The sequence below is a fragment of the Chinchilla lanigera genome, unplaced genomic scaffold, assembly GCF_000276665.1.
Source record: "Chinchilla lanigera isolate Chin_1 unplaced genomic scaffold, ChiLan1.0 scaffold00048, whole genome shotgun sequence".
In the NCBI taxonomy this organism is placed as follows: Eukaryota; Metazoa; Chordata; class Mammalia; order Rodentia; family Chinchillidae; genus Chinchilla; species Chinchilla lanigera.
The window spans coordinates 928,942-941,533 of record NW_004955449.1 but is presented as its reverse complement, the minus strand read 5'-3'; the positions used below and the strand labels follow the sequence as shown (position 1 = coordinate 941,533).

Here is a 12,592-nt window from a genome sequence, read left to right as displayed (position 1 = left end):
CTGGCAATATTTCATATCTCTTTCACACACAATAGATGTTTAAACTCTGAAAGTAGTCCAGCAGGAATATGCATCCCCAAATTGCATTAATCCATGAATTTTGTCTTTATTCCTTCTCAGGTTCTGAATCACACTTTCACATAAAATTACGTGTCAGCCACAGAAATTATTATAGGAAAAATGATGTGTTATTTTGTAAAAATATCTTGTACAATACTGGAAACTAAGTACAATATTCTCTTAATAATTTGGTTCCCAGAATGAATGGACTCAGGCAATATTATGTTATTGATATCATTAACTCATTGCTAACTAAATGTATGCCTTTAAAGGAGCTGAGGATGTGAGTCAATAGCAGAATACTTGTCTTCTTTTGAAAAGGGCCTAGATTCAATCTCAAGTGCCACAAAGAAAAAAAGTCTTAAATATTCTGTAAGGGGAAAGGAGTTGAGTACATTTTTATAGTATTTATTCTTTCTGAGGAAGTTCTTACCTATTACAGTGGTTTTGAGGTTTTGCATAATTTGTATTTGAAAGAAAATATGACAGTGGGATGCATGTAATTGCAGTTGATATAAGGTTTGTTTATCATCAATCTCTTTAATTTATACCGAGATCAATGTCTCATGTTATATATTACCAGTAGAGAGAAAGCATTTTGTATTTGCAAGGGGTTGATATATAATGACATATCTGATAATTTAAAAAATTATTTCCTAGGAAATACGTAAGTATATATAAATACTTAGATCACAGACAATGCTTATACTAGTGCCCATATCCAAGAAATAGAAACTCTAATTTTGAGAGAATTGAAATTTGAAGCCAGGCATGGTAATCCCAGCACTCAGGCGGCTGAGGAGGGTCACTGTGAATTTGAGGCCACTCCGGGCTACATAGTGAGTCCAAGGCCAGCCTGAATTACATAGCAAGACCCTGTCTCAAAAACAAAAAAAATTGAATTGGGCCAACCCTTGCCACTTCTCTTAAGTCGCGCACCAAAAGCCGGGGAGGTGGATGAGGAACAGCACGTGTTAGCCAAGTATTTGATAGAACTAGCCTCATCCTCTGCAACATGGTGCACTACCGCCCTTCTCAGGTAGTGACAGGTGCTTCCTGTTTGTCAGACAGATAAGCTTAAATATTATTGCATTGTTTCTCTTATATGAGAAGCTCAATACATACATTGCAAAATAAAAGACAGATGATAGGAGAAAAGAGAGAAAAGAGTTATTATGATGCAGGATGGACAATGTATCTAAAAGTGCACCTTGATTTAGTATAATTGTCTTATGTGTTTTATATGTTCCTTGGCCTAGGAACTAGGCTGGGAACATATAAATTAGTCTGGTTGAATCTGTAAGTATGATAATTAATATTATAAGGACTTAGAAGATAAATGAATGAGTCTGATGCTAGCAAAAAGGGGGAAGGGGGAAGAGAATTGAGACATGTTAAGCACATGTACCAATCCCCCACAATGAATGAAATCATGCCCTGCAAACATGTACTAATAAACTTTTAAAAAATAAATAATTCTTTCCTAGGAAGCATAACTTTTGAAACTATGATGGAAATTCTCCGAGATAAACCAAGTGGCATCAATATGGAGGGAGGATTCCTGACCACGGCGAGCATGGTTTCTATTTTACCTCGAGACTCCAGCTCCCCTTGCATTCACTTCTTCACAGGCACTCCTGATCCTGAGAGGTGAGCTCACAAAATACTATAAGCCAGCAAGGGGCCGTGGGAGGGGTAAAGATCATTAGTATGTGGATTATTTTGCCTGGCTACGTTTCTGTTACACAAATAAGAATAATTTTATGTATTTTTGGTTTAAATTTTAGCTAGCAATTTTCCTACATGGATAACTTGTTCTCATTTTTTATGAGAAGCAAAGGTTAATAGTTTCTAGTACACAGTTATCCTGACTCATCTTTCCCACAAATATATTTAGCACTGTCAAGAAAGTTGATAGCTTTTCTTACTCAGATTTCAGACTTACAACATTAGATGATTACTAACAGCTACTAAATAGGTTCAATGATGTAAAACAAAATATCAATCACCTTTAGGTCTTTTATAGACTACCTTGATTTAAGTCATTAATATCTCTTATAAAACTTAATGCACATTACATTAAAAATAATTTTATAAGCTGGGCATGGTGTCACATGCCTGTAAGCCTTGTACTTGGGAAAGTAAAGCAGGAGGATCACAAGTTCAAGCACAGCCTGGACTACACAGTGAGCAAGTTCAAAGTCAGCTTGGGCTACAGAGTGAGACCGTGTCTCAAAAAAATTATCTATATTCATTATCAATCAGTGTTACAGTCTTCCCATATTACTAAAGATATTTGTAAGAAGATAGAATGAAACCTGTGTCTTCTTATCAACAGTAGTGCTGATTTTTCACCCCAAATTATAGTCCTCAAACTATAACATTGAGGATTATTCTTACTCTAGGAAATGACAAACTATTTGGTCATTGACATTGTTTATGTGCCAGGCTGTCTGTTAGGTCTATGGGAATATAAGGCTAAATAAAGCATTGTCTCCTGCCGTGAATGAGATTCTAATACAACAGAGGAAATAAACACCAGCATAACTAATATGCTAGGAACACATTAGTATGTGACATTATTAACAGCAACTTTTAATTAAGTGTTGGAAGACTTAGAATAGTGCTGGATAGTTTTTATATTTTAACATGCCAACTTAATAAAAACTTTCTCCTAGATCTGTCTTTAAGCCTTTTATATTTGTGCCACATATTTCACAATTATTGGATACCTGTTCACCAACATTTGAACTTGAACACCCAGTTAAGAAGAAGGCACACTGTAAGCCTGACAGAAGACATCCACTCTACCTGGAGCACCAACAGGCACTTGAAGCAATTGATAATAATAAGGTATGATTAAATTATATTGTTTGTTGTATCAATAAGAATAGTTTAAAATGTGATTCAATCTATATTTTGAACCTTGGAGTGTCGACTCCTTCCTTTCTCCATGTAAAAAAGATACAAGAATTATTTAGATGCACAGATTACAGTAGAGCTGTATTAGAAAAATGTGGGCTATTTTATTTTATTTTTTGTACCAGGAATCAAACTCACGACCTCAAGCTTGCTAGGCAAGCGCTGTGCCCCTGAGCTACATCCCCAGCCCTTGGGCTATTATTCTTAGGGAAATTTAATATATTAAACATAATAACAACAGCTAACATGTATTGAGCACTTATACAACCATTTTATATGGATTATTTCCTTTAACTGTTAGAACCATTTTATGAGGCAGGTACTGTTACTGTCCTCATTTGATTTGTAAGGAGTCTGAGACTAGGAGAGGTTAAGTAAGGGAAAGGAGAGATAAGGAGGAAATGGAAGAGGTATCTAACAGACTCCCTGCATAAAGAAGATTGGCCATCTCATTTTTCCTCACCTATTTCTGCCGCTTTTCTTGCCTATAATTCCATATACTTTGTCAAGGTGCACACATTTACGTTCTGCCTACATTTAAATGAATTAGTGTTCCTCCAGGTAATTTATTTTTACCTGTAGTATGTTTGCATCGTTGCTGTGTCTGGTTCCCCCTTGACTTTTTTGCTTATGCTTAAAGAATGCTGCCGGACTCCTATTTGCTACGAGTTCCTGCCGCTGCTCCTGCCTTACCTGGGACCGGTTTGTTTTCACTTCTGGCCCACAGTCTAAATGCTTACTTTCTTGTAACTTGTTGGCATGAGGTGAGAGGCACTAGCTGTCTACTTAGTGTGCCGAGGAGGACTGGTCCACAGGTTCAGGCCCATCTATCCCAGTGGCTGGGCTTAGCCTCTAAGCTCAGACCTGCGCAGTGAACACTGATGCACGCTCTGATTCTGCACCTTTTCAAGTCTCGTGGTTGTATTTCATGGCTTCTGCCCTGGTCCTCTCACTCCGCCCAGAGCAACTTCCACACAGTCCTCCTTGCTAGCTCAAGTGTTGTCAGCCCTCTTTTCCCCCACAATATTGCTCTGGGAGGTGAGTTTTGTAGACTTAGTATTAAATATTTGTTAAACTAAATTAAATTGCCATTTGACATTTTTTTTTTTTGCAAAGCAATATTGAAATAAAAACTCAAAAGCTGGTACTATTTTAGGCTTTATTTAATAGGTATTAATTGTTGATTGGGAATATAAAATGGAGGAAAACTAATGGAATGTGAGAGAAGTGTTAAAGAGCTGGGTTCTGGTCCTAGCTCTATAAATACCAACTTTTGTGTTTCAGGGATCCTACTAGTAGTTTTAATTTACATTGCTATTACTAGTGAGATTGGAAATCTACATTTATTGCTCAGATTTCCTTTTAAATGCCTTGGCTGGTTTCTCTTAGCTATTTCTTAATTGTTTGTGGGTCACTTTTGATTGTTAATTCAAAGAGGCAAAAACATAAACTCTATTATATTGCATTTTTTTTTTTCCGAATGGGGGGGAGTTGCTGTGTTGCCCAGGATGACCCCAAATTGCTGGGCTCAAGTAACCCTCTTGCCTCAGTCTCCTGAGGAGCTGGGATTACGGTACAGTACAGACTCCTATGCCCAGCTTATACTGTAAATTTTTAAAATCTCAGTTTATTGATTGACATTTAACATTTTTTGTCCGACCAAAAATTTAAATTTAATCAGTTACTTGTGTTAGTCTTTCCCTTTAAGGCATCTTTATTTCATGCTCCAAAAGACCTTCCTTGCCTCAAAATGAATATAACGTCTGCATTTTTTCCAATATGTATGTGTGTTTTTAAAACATATTTTGACCTTTAGTTCATCGGAAAATTTTTTTTTTTTTAGTTCATTGGAAATTTGTTTTGTGTATACCATTAAGTGTTACATCTAAATGTGTTTTCCAAAAAGATAACCAACTATCCCAATACCATTTATACACAAAATTCATTTTTTTCTCCTCTGATATGAAATGCAGTTTCATACAATTTCTTATTGAGGTCCACATTAAGAATCTTTATTTTGTGGTATCCTGCCTGTAATGACTGAAATTTTAAAAATTATCTTCCCTTTTTTCTCATATATAATAATGTTTCTCATCTATGATTTTTTTTTTTTCTTTAGGTACTCTAAACTGATAGTGGAGATTGCCAGTAATTTAAAAATTGTTCCTTTCTGGGCTGGGGAGGGCAGTGGCTCAGAGGTAGAAGAGTGGTCTACCTGGGTAAGGCTCTTTCTGGGTTTGGTCTCCAGCACGGCAGGAGGGCAAAAAATTCTCCTTTTTGTAAGAGTCATGAACTTTTATTTTTCTTTCTTGAAACAATGAGTGCGTGAGAGAAGAAATGTCTTTTCTTTCAGCTACTTTTCCCTTGAACATTACTGATCTCCTTTCTTAATCTCATAACATTATTCTTATAGATTTCTAAATTCACAAAAATTTCTCTGCCTCAATTTTCAACAGTTTATTGTGTATAATAAACATCATATTCTCATTTGTCCTATTGTTTAGTTTCTTGCTTATTAGTACAATATACTCTCTTTTTACTAAAAATAACTAGAGCAATGATTTTCCTCCACTAAAGAATTTCATTTATTCTGTATCAACAGAATAGGAGAAATAACTAAACCGGGAGTAGAAACCAGAGTGAACAAACCTTGTCTATGGAGGTGGTGGGAATTTGTTTAGATTCACGCAGTAAATTTATTTTTATACTTTTAATTGTTCAGGAAAAAGCCAAAACAATGTTGGACCATATGCAGAAGATGGAGAAAGAGCTATTCAAAAAGATGGAATCCATCCTCCAAAATGAGCATCTTGATGTGGATAAAATTGTTAATCTCTTTTCTCAGTGTGCAAAAGATGAAATTAGAATTTATAAGTCAAATGTTAGTTCTTAGTGATTATATAAATGGTTAGAAGCCTTCCTCAAGGCTAGCATTTATTGCCTTGGTAAATGATATATACCTCCTTTGAACAGATCTGATTATTCTTTAATAGCATACAAGTGATAGTTTGACTGATGAAATGTATAATCTTGCTGAAATACTGAGAAAGAAAACATGAAATCAAACACTCGTGATGGGACAGCGAGGTATAACTTTAGGTAATGTTATTTCTTTTAGCTACAATGAATATTTTGTTGTCACAATGATTAAGTATTCAATTCTGTATAAAGCATGAAATGTTAACATGATGTATAGATTTATGTTTAGTATATTCAGAACTCAGATTTTTAGTATTGAAAAATATCTCATGATGGGGATTATTTTTTTTGCTTTAGGCAAACATTAACCAGGTTTAAGAAGAAAAATTTCCATATTTACACGCTTTGTCATCATGGTGTATTAATTCTGCAAATGCCCTTTTATGAAACCCAACATACTTTGTCACTATTTGGCTGACCAGTAAACTTATAGTTCCAGTCAACCCACCTCCTTCCCTTCCTCTCCTTCTCTTTGTTTTTTTTTTTTTTTTTTTTTTTTTTTTTTTTTTTTGGTTTTTCTCCGGTACCGGGAACCGAACTCACGACCTTCCGCTTGCCAGGCAGGCGCTTTTGCCGCTGAGCTAAATCCCCAGCCCCCCTCTCCTTCTCTTTGGAAACCTCAAAATCAACAGTCTTTTTATTGTTTCCATAGTATTGCTTTTTTCAGAATATTACATATTTAGAATCCTACAGTAAGTAGCCTTTACAGATTTTTTTTTAACGTACTAGTAATGTATATTTAAGATTCCTCAATGTCTTTTCAGAGCTTTTTAGCCCATTTCTTTTTAGCACTGAATAACATCCTTTTGTCTGGATGTACCACTACTTGTACTTGGTTACATCCAAATTTTGGCAATTATGCATACACCTAAAAATACTCACATGTAGTATTTTGTGTGGCTCTAAGTTTTCAGCTCATTTTGAGTGAACAGCAGTGCACACAATTGCCAGACTTTATGGTCAGAGTATATTTAGTTTTGTAAGAAACTGCTGGCCTTCCGAAGTGGCTACTGTTTTGCATTGCCACCAGCAATATTGCTCCACGTCCTTGCGGGCATTTGTTGTCATCCAAGTTTTGGATTTGGCTACTTTGATAGGTGTGCGGTTGTCTCTCAGTTTATCATATTATTATTTTTAGATTGGGCCTCCCTACATTGCCCAGGCGATCCTCACAGCTCCCCCCAGCCCCCATAGCTGGGACTGCAGGCGCACACTGCTGTACCCAGCTGTTTCGCATTTGAAGCTGCAGTCCCTAATGACATATGTCGAGCATCTTTTCATATGCTTATTTGCCATCTGTACATTTTCTTTGATGAGGTGTCTGTTCAGATCTTTTGCCCATTTTTAATCAGTTCATTTTCTTACTGGGGACTGTAAAGGTCTTAAAGACTTACTTTACATTAAAGCCACAATCCTTAACAAATACCCACAAGATCCTGCTAATCTACTTGCCCCCAGCTATACTTTTATTATATTTTCACTATTGTTTTTGTTTGTTTGAACTTCTGCTCTTTCCAGTTTTTGAGTGCCCAGGTCCTTCCTCATGGCTGTACCCTCTGCTTGCACCATTCCTTCCGTGCATGCCCTCTATAGAAGTAATTCTTCACATCTTCATGAGTTTTGGAACACATGAGGTCCTTAGGGATGTTTCATTAAATGAACACTCAAGTATCGTGACAGAAAGAATTTACATAGCCCTCTTCTCTGCCTATGGAAATACAAAGTGGAGAAAGCCAGGCATGGTGGCACGAGCTTGTAGTCCCAGCACTTCGGAGGCTGAGGCTGGAGGATGGCCATGAGTTTGAGGCCAGACTGGGCTACATAGTTCAAGGCCAGCCCGAATTGCATAGTGAGACCTTGTCTCAAAAGTATTAAGTTATGAAAATAAGCTAGATTCTGTACAGCTTGGTAGCCTTTGATAAGTCTTATGTCACCCTGTTGTCTCTTTCCATATTAAAAATGAGAATAACTCACCAGATAAAAACAAAAATTCTTATGAGGCTGTGTTAATTTCTAAAACAGCTTGAGAGACTCTGTAAATCCCATATGGCATTTGGGCTGTGAGTACATTGTGGGTAATTAATGCCTTGGGATATAATTCAGAAAATTCAACAGTTTCCTAAATTTTGTTCTTTGTAAGAGTAAAAAATATAGTAGCTGAATTAAGCTTTTTGGGAGTCAATCCATAAATGATGTTATTTATCATTACTGTCTTAGTTACTTTCTCATTGCTGGGACAAAATACTTGACACCTATAAGTTATCACAATTACTTAATAAATCAAGGGAATCATCAATACATTATTTCATGCAAAGCTAGTTTGTTTGACCTTTGATAAAATATGTTTTTTTTTTTTTTTTTCTTGAGACAGGGTCTTGCTATGCAGTTTAGGCTAGCCTTGAGCTCACTTTGTAGCCCACTCAGATCTTGAACTTGCAACGATCTTCCTGCCTCAGCCTCTCAAGTGCTGGGATTACATGTGTGCGCCTCCATGCATGGCAAAATATCAGTTTATATATTAATCTTTAATCAAAAATTTGCCCTAGAAATAATTATGCATCCTAAAATTTTGGAAAGTGAGTTTCTTCTTGTAAAATTTGGCAAAGCAGGTATATGTAGTAAATGTTCTTTTAACTACCTCAAATTTTATCATACCAATTACAGAAATTTAAAATCTATCTTTTTCTGAAGAATGGTGATATCACTTATGATCCTGAACTTTTTTCCAACCGTCATTCATCATGGCTGCCTATGCCCAGTTGTCTAAAGTAATTTAATACTTTACAGAGATATGAGCAGACAAAAACTTAGAGCTGTGCTGTGTAACTTTTACAAACTTACTGGTCATTTATTATTCTCAAAATACCAAGCATACATGGCATATGCCTATAGTCTCAGCACTCAGGAGGCTGAGGCAGGAGGATCATTGGGAGTTCAAAGCCAGCCTGTGCTACAAAGTGAGTTCAAGGCCAGCCTGAACTGCATAGTGAAACTCTGTCTCAAAAAGAAAGACAAAAAAATGCCAACTATAGTTTATCTTCTTTTAACAATATCGAAAGCTAAACACAAGTTAGGCCTGGAATAATTTGCTGAGAGTTAAAGAAACAAACAAATATGCCAAAGATTAGTATAAAAAGGATTAGTTTTAATTAAACATGTATTTAATCATTTTCCCAGCTGTCATGAAATGTATGTAAAAGACTGTAATGTCATATTCTTAAAATCTATTTGCTGAGGACATAACAGCAAGACCCTGTATGCAGAACCTACAGGGTCATGAAGACTAGGACAACCTCATGAAATCTAGTTAACAAAACATTAAGAACTTATGGAAAAGACCTCTATGATAGCTCCTGCATTATTCAGATCATGCAAAGAAAACAATGCCAGTCAAAATAAGTATTTTATTGAGAAACTTGCTTTGTTATTGAGAAACAGTTACAAATATTTTCATTTAATAAAATTAGCCTATTCTTAATCCCAAAAACATATCTTAAAAGCCTTTATTATCTGAAACTGCAGATCATTCTGATCCAGGATTTTCTTTTAGTGTTTCCTGTGGGAAAAGATGTTGCAGATTCCATTCGTGCAAATAACAGAACATATGTGGTAGGACCTGTTGTAAACAAAAAAATCCCCTACTTGGGTTGGAGTTGCCCGCATGCATGTGAATTACATGTCTTTACTGTAACTATAAAAGTAGCCTGGTACAGCAGTGAGGCTTTATGTTCACTCCTGAGCGTTCAGAGTCATAATGTGGTCATCATTTTAAAAAGTTTCGCAGCAAGACAGTTCTTTAAAATATCCCCATCCCCCAATCAAAACTTAAAATAGTTAATATCTTAATAGTATAATAGTTTAATAGTATACTAAAGTATAATTTACTTGTTAAATACATAAGGCTTCCATGCAGGTTTTTAAAAAAATTATGTATCTGTTGCATTAAAAGGGCAATGGCACTAACCCTATAAATAATTTTCTAAATGGTTTTATATATTAAACACTAAAAATATGAGATAAATAAAAATCTTAACATGTTTTAAATTAAGCCATCATTGGCACCTAGTAAGTAGCTGTTCAAATGTCATACAAATATGTCTCTTTGTAATTTTCTGGAGATAAAGCTTATCAGAGGATGCTGTGGTCTGAGTGCTGTGCTCCCTCCCCAGTTCCTGTGTGGAAGCCTAACCCTTAGTGTGTTGGCACTGGGAAGTCACAGGCATGGTGCTGTCATGACAGATCAGTGCCCTAGAAGGGGCTGAAGAGCTCAGAGCTCTTCCCTTCCACCAAGTGAGGACCTGGCAAGAAGGTCCCATCTGTGAACCAGCAGCCAGGCCCGGCCCTTACCACACACTGAATCTGCTGATGTTTTAACCTTGGACCACCCCACCTCCAGACCTGTAAAAAGTAAGATTCTGTTATGCATAAACCATCCAGTGTATGGTGTTTATTACAGCAGCCTTAATGATGGAGAGCAACCTTTAGTATGTTCAGATCTTACAAACCTTTATACACAGACGCTTAAAGAAGACGGAATGCAAAAGGCAGTGGTAGGATTCCAGGCTTCAAATTTTTAAATCTTGCCTTCAGCTACACATACAGTCTCTTTTTCACTGCAGTAGTATGGTTACCCTTCTGTACTACAGTGCTGTGTGAAAATACCCCAAATGGCCCATCATATGGCAATAATTTTATAACATTTAAGTGAATATGCTCAAGTTATTTGTAGTACACAAGCTAAAGATCAGATTATACTTCTGCTGAAGGATTACAGAGATACTAAACTTATAAAGGTTCTTATTCCCTTTTTAATGGTACTGTTAGTACTTCAGATAGAAAAAAATAAACCTTTTTGAAAAAGCAGTGGTGGGCCGGGGATATAGCTCAGTGGCTTAAGCGCCTGCCTGGCAAGTGCAAGGTCCTGAGTTTAATTCTCGGTACCTAAAAAAAAAATTGATTAAAAAGCAGTGGTTCTACTTTTAACTTAGTATTTGTCAAAGAAATGTAAAAAATAAGACACTTTTATTAGAATCATTAAAATTCATTTTTTAGGAGGTGCTATCAATAAAGGTAAAGTTGTCAAAACCTAAGGTCCATTTCACCAGCAGTACACTGCTAAATTCATCAGTTTAAAGTAATAGTCAAGAGCCAGGGATATAACTCAGCAGCACAAGTGCCTGCCTGGCAAGCGCAAGGTCCTGAGTTTGATTCCTGGTACCAAAAAAACAAAAAAATTAAAAATAAATAAGGTAATAGTCAACTGAATGCTGATTTTGAAATTATAGCAAACAGTTGCAGGAAGAAATGGCATTATAATGTTGGCATATTAATATAATTTATAGTCATGATTTTACTTACTTTGGTTTAGTTTCCTCTTTTTCTGATGTGGTTTGTTTTTGATTTTGTTTTTTCAAGATAGGATTTTACTGTGTAGTTCAGGCTGGCCTTGAACTCAAGGCAATCCTCCTGTCTCAGCTTCCTGAGTGCTGGGATTACAGGCGGGTAACCAGGCCTGGCTTTTTCTGATGTGTTTTACACACACATAGAATTATGGAATGTTAGCATGGGGTTAGGAAAGCATGTTGTCCGACTGTACAGAAGAGGAAATGGAGGCTGAGAGGCTGTAACTTGCCCAAGGTCATACAACTAAAAAGTAATCGATTTGGGGCTAGAATGTGACTCTATACAGGGTTCTCTCCCTTGTGTCTTAGGTCTTAGGGGACAGTGAAGATGGGGATGGATGCTCAATTTCTTTATAGCTTTCCTGATTGGGGTTGCTCATGTTAACAGCTGGAGGACACCGTTCAGGACTCTTCTGAAGGAATCTGTAAAACAAGTACTCATCCCGAAATTCATATTCATTGGTAATATGTTGGATGACTCCTCCTTGCACCAGTCTGTCTCCATATATCACAGCTTCACCACGGTCTGAGGCAAGGCCGACTTCGATTAGCCAGTTCACCAGGTCACAGCCGCAGAAGGTCCCAGCAGAAGTCTTCGCACCACACCTGAATGTCAAAGGAATGATTCACCCACATGGCCTGTAAATCTGGTATCAGTACTGCATGATGGAGGACACCAAGGAAAATAGAAGGAAACAGGGAAAGGCAGCATGGCAGTTAAATGCATGGCAGGAATGAAACTTCTGAATATTAAGGAGTTAACTTTGCTGATACTAGAAAGACCCAGTGGAGAGAAATAAAATATGCAGATAATGCTTGTGAAAACAGAAGTGCTTAAACATGAGAACAAATGACACAGATAATGTAAAGGTATTATCAAAGAAATACTTTTTATAGTAGCATGACCTCTGTCTTTTATGATCAAGTCTATCTTATAGACAGCTGAATATTATATATTTTCTAATTTATATACTCAGTTATACTAAGCAATTTAATTATCTCAGAAACAGGAAGTATTTTTGCAAGCTCTTAAGTGACTACTTTGACCAAGCTACTCAAATCAATCCTTATTTTCAGTTTCTAGTGCTCACAAATAGCTCTTCTTACCGTTCTCAGAGGCCAGGATAATTGTGCAGATAGGAATTTGCTCCATTAGGAAGCAAGGAAAGTGTAAGTAAGACCCGTCTTGCTATAAATCTACGATTTTTAAAATTATTTTATGAATCTAC

At 36.5% G+C, this 12,592-nt stretch overlaps 2 protein-coding genes across 6 annotated transcripts in view; one reads left to right on the top strand and one right to left on the bottom strand.

Annotated features, from left to right (window-relative positions):
• Scrn3 (secernin 3) overlaps positions 1-6,473 on the top strand; it is a 25,454-nt gene extending 18,981 nt beyond the window's left edge. The window contains exons 6-8 of one of the 2 annotated variants that reach the window (XM_005393190.2): positions 1,548-1,710; positions 2,739-2,913; positions 5,705-6,473. In XM_005393190.2, the coding sequence (XP_005393247.1) occupies positions 1,548-1,710; positions 2,739-2,913; positions 5,705-5,875 (509 nt within the window). In that variant the 3' untranslated portion in view covers positions 5,876-6,473. Of the gene's footprint in view, positions 1-1,547; positions 1,711-2,738; positions 2,914-5,101; positions 5,475-5,704 lie in introns of those variants that run through there. The other variant, XM_013518736.1, reaches the window with a different exon arrangement.
• Positions 6,474-11,387: 4,914 nt separating this feature from the next.
• Positions 11,388-12,592, bottom strand: part of Gpr155 (G protein-coupled receptor 155) — a 40,490-nt gene continuing 39,285 nt past the window's right edge. For all 4 annotated transcript variants that reach the window (XM_005393185.2, XM_005393184.2, XM_005393186.2 and 1 more), the window contains one exon: positions 11,388-11,969. In XM_005393185.2, the coding sequence (XP_005393242.1) occupies positions 11,669-11,969 (301 nt within the window). In that variant the 3' untranslated portion in view covers positions 11,388-11,668. The remainder of the gene's footprint in view (positions 11,970-12,592) is intronic.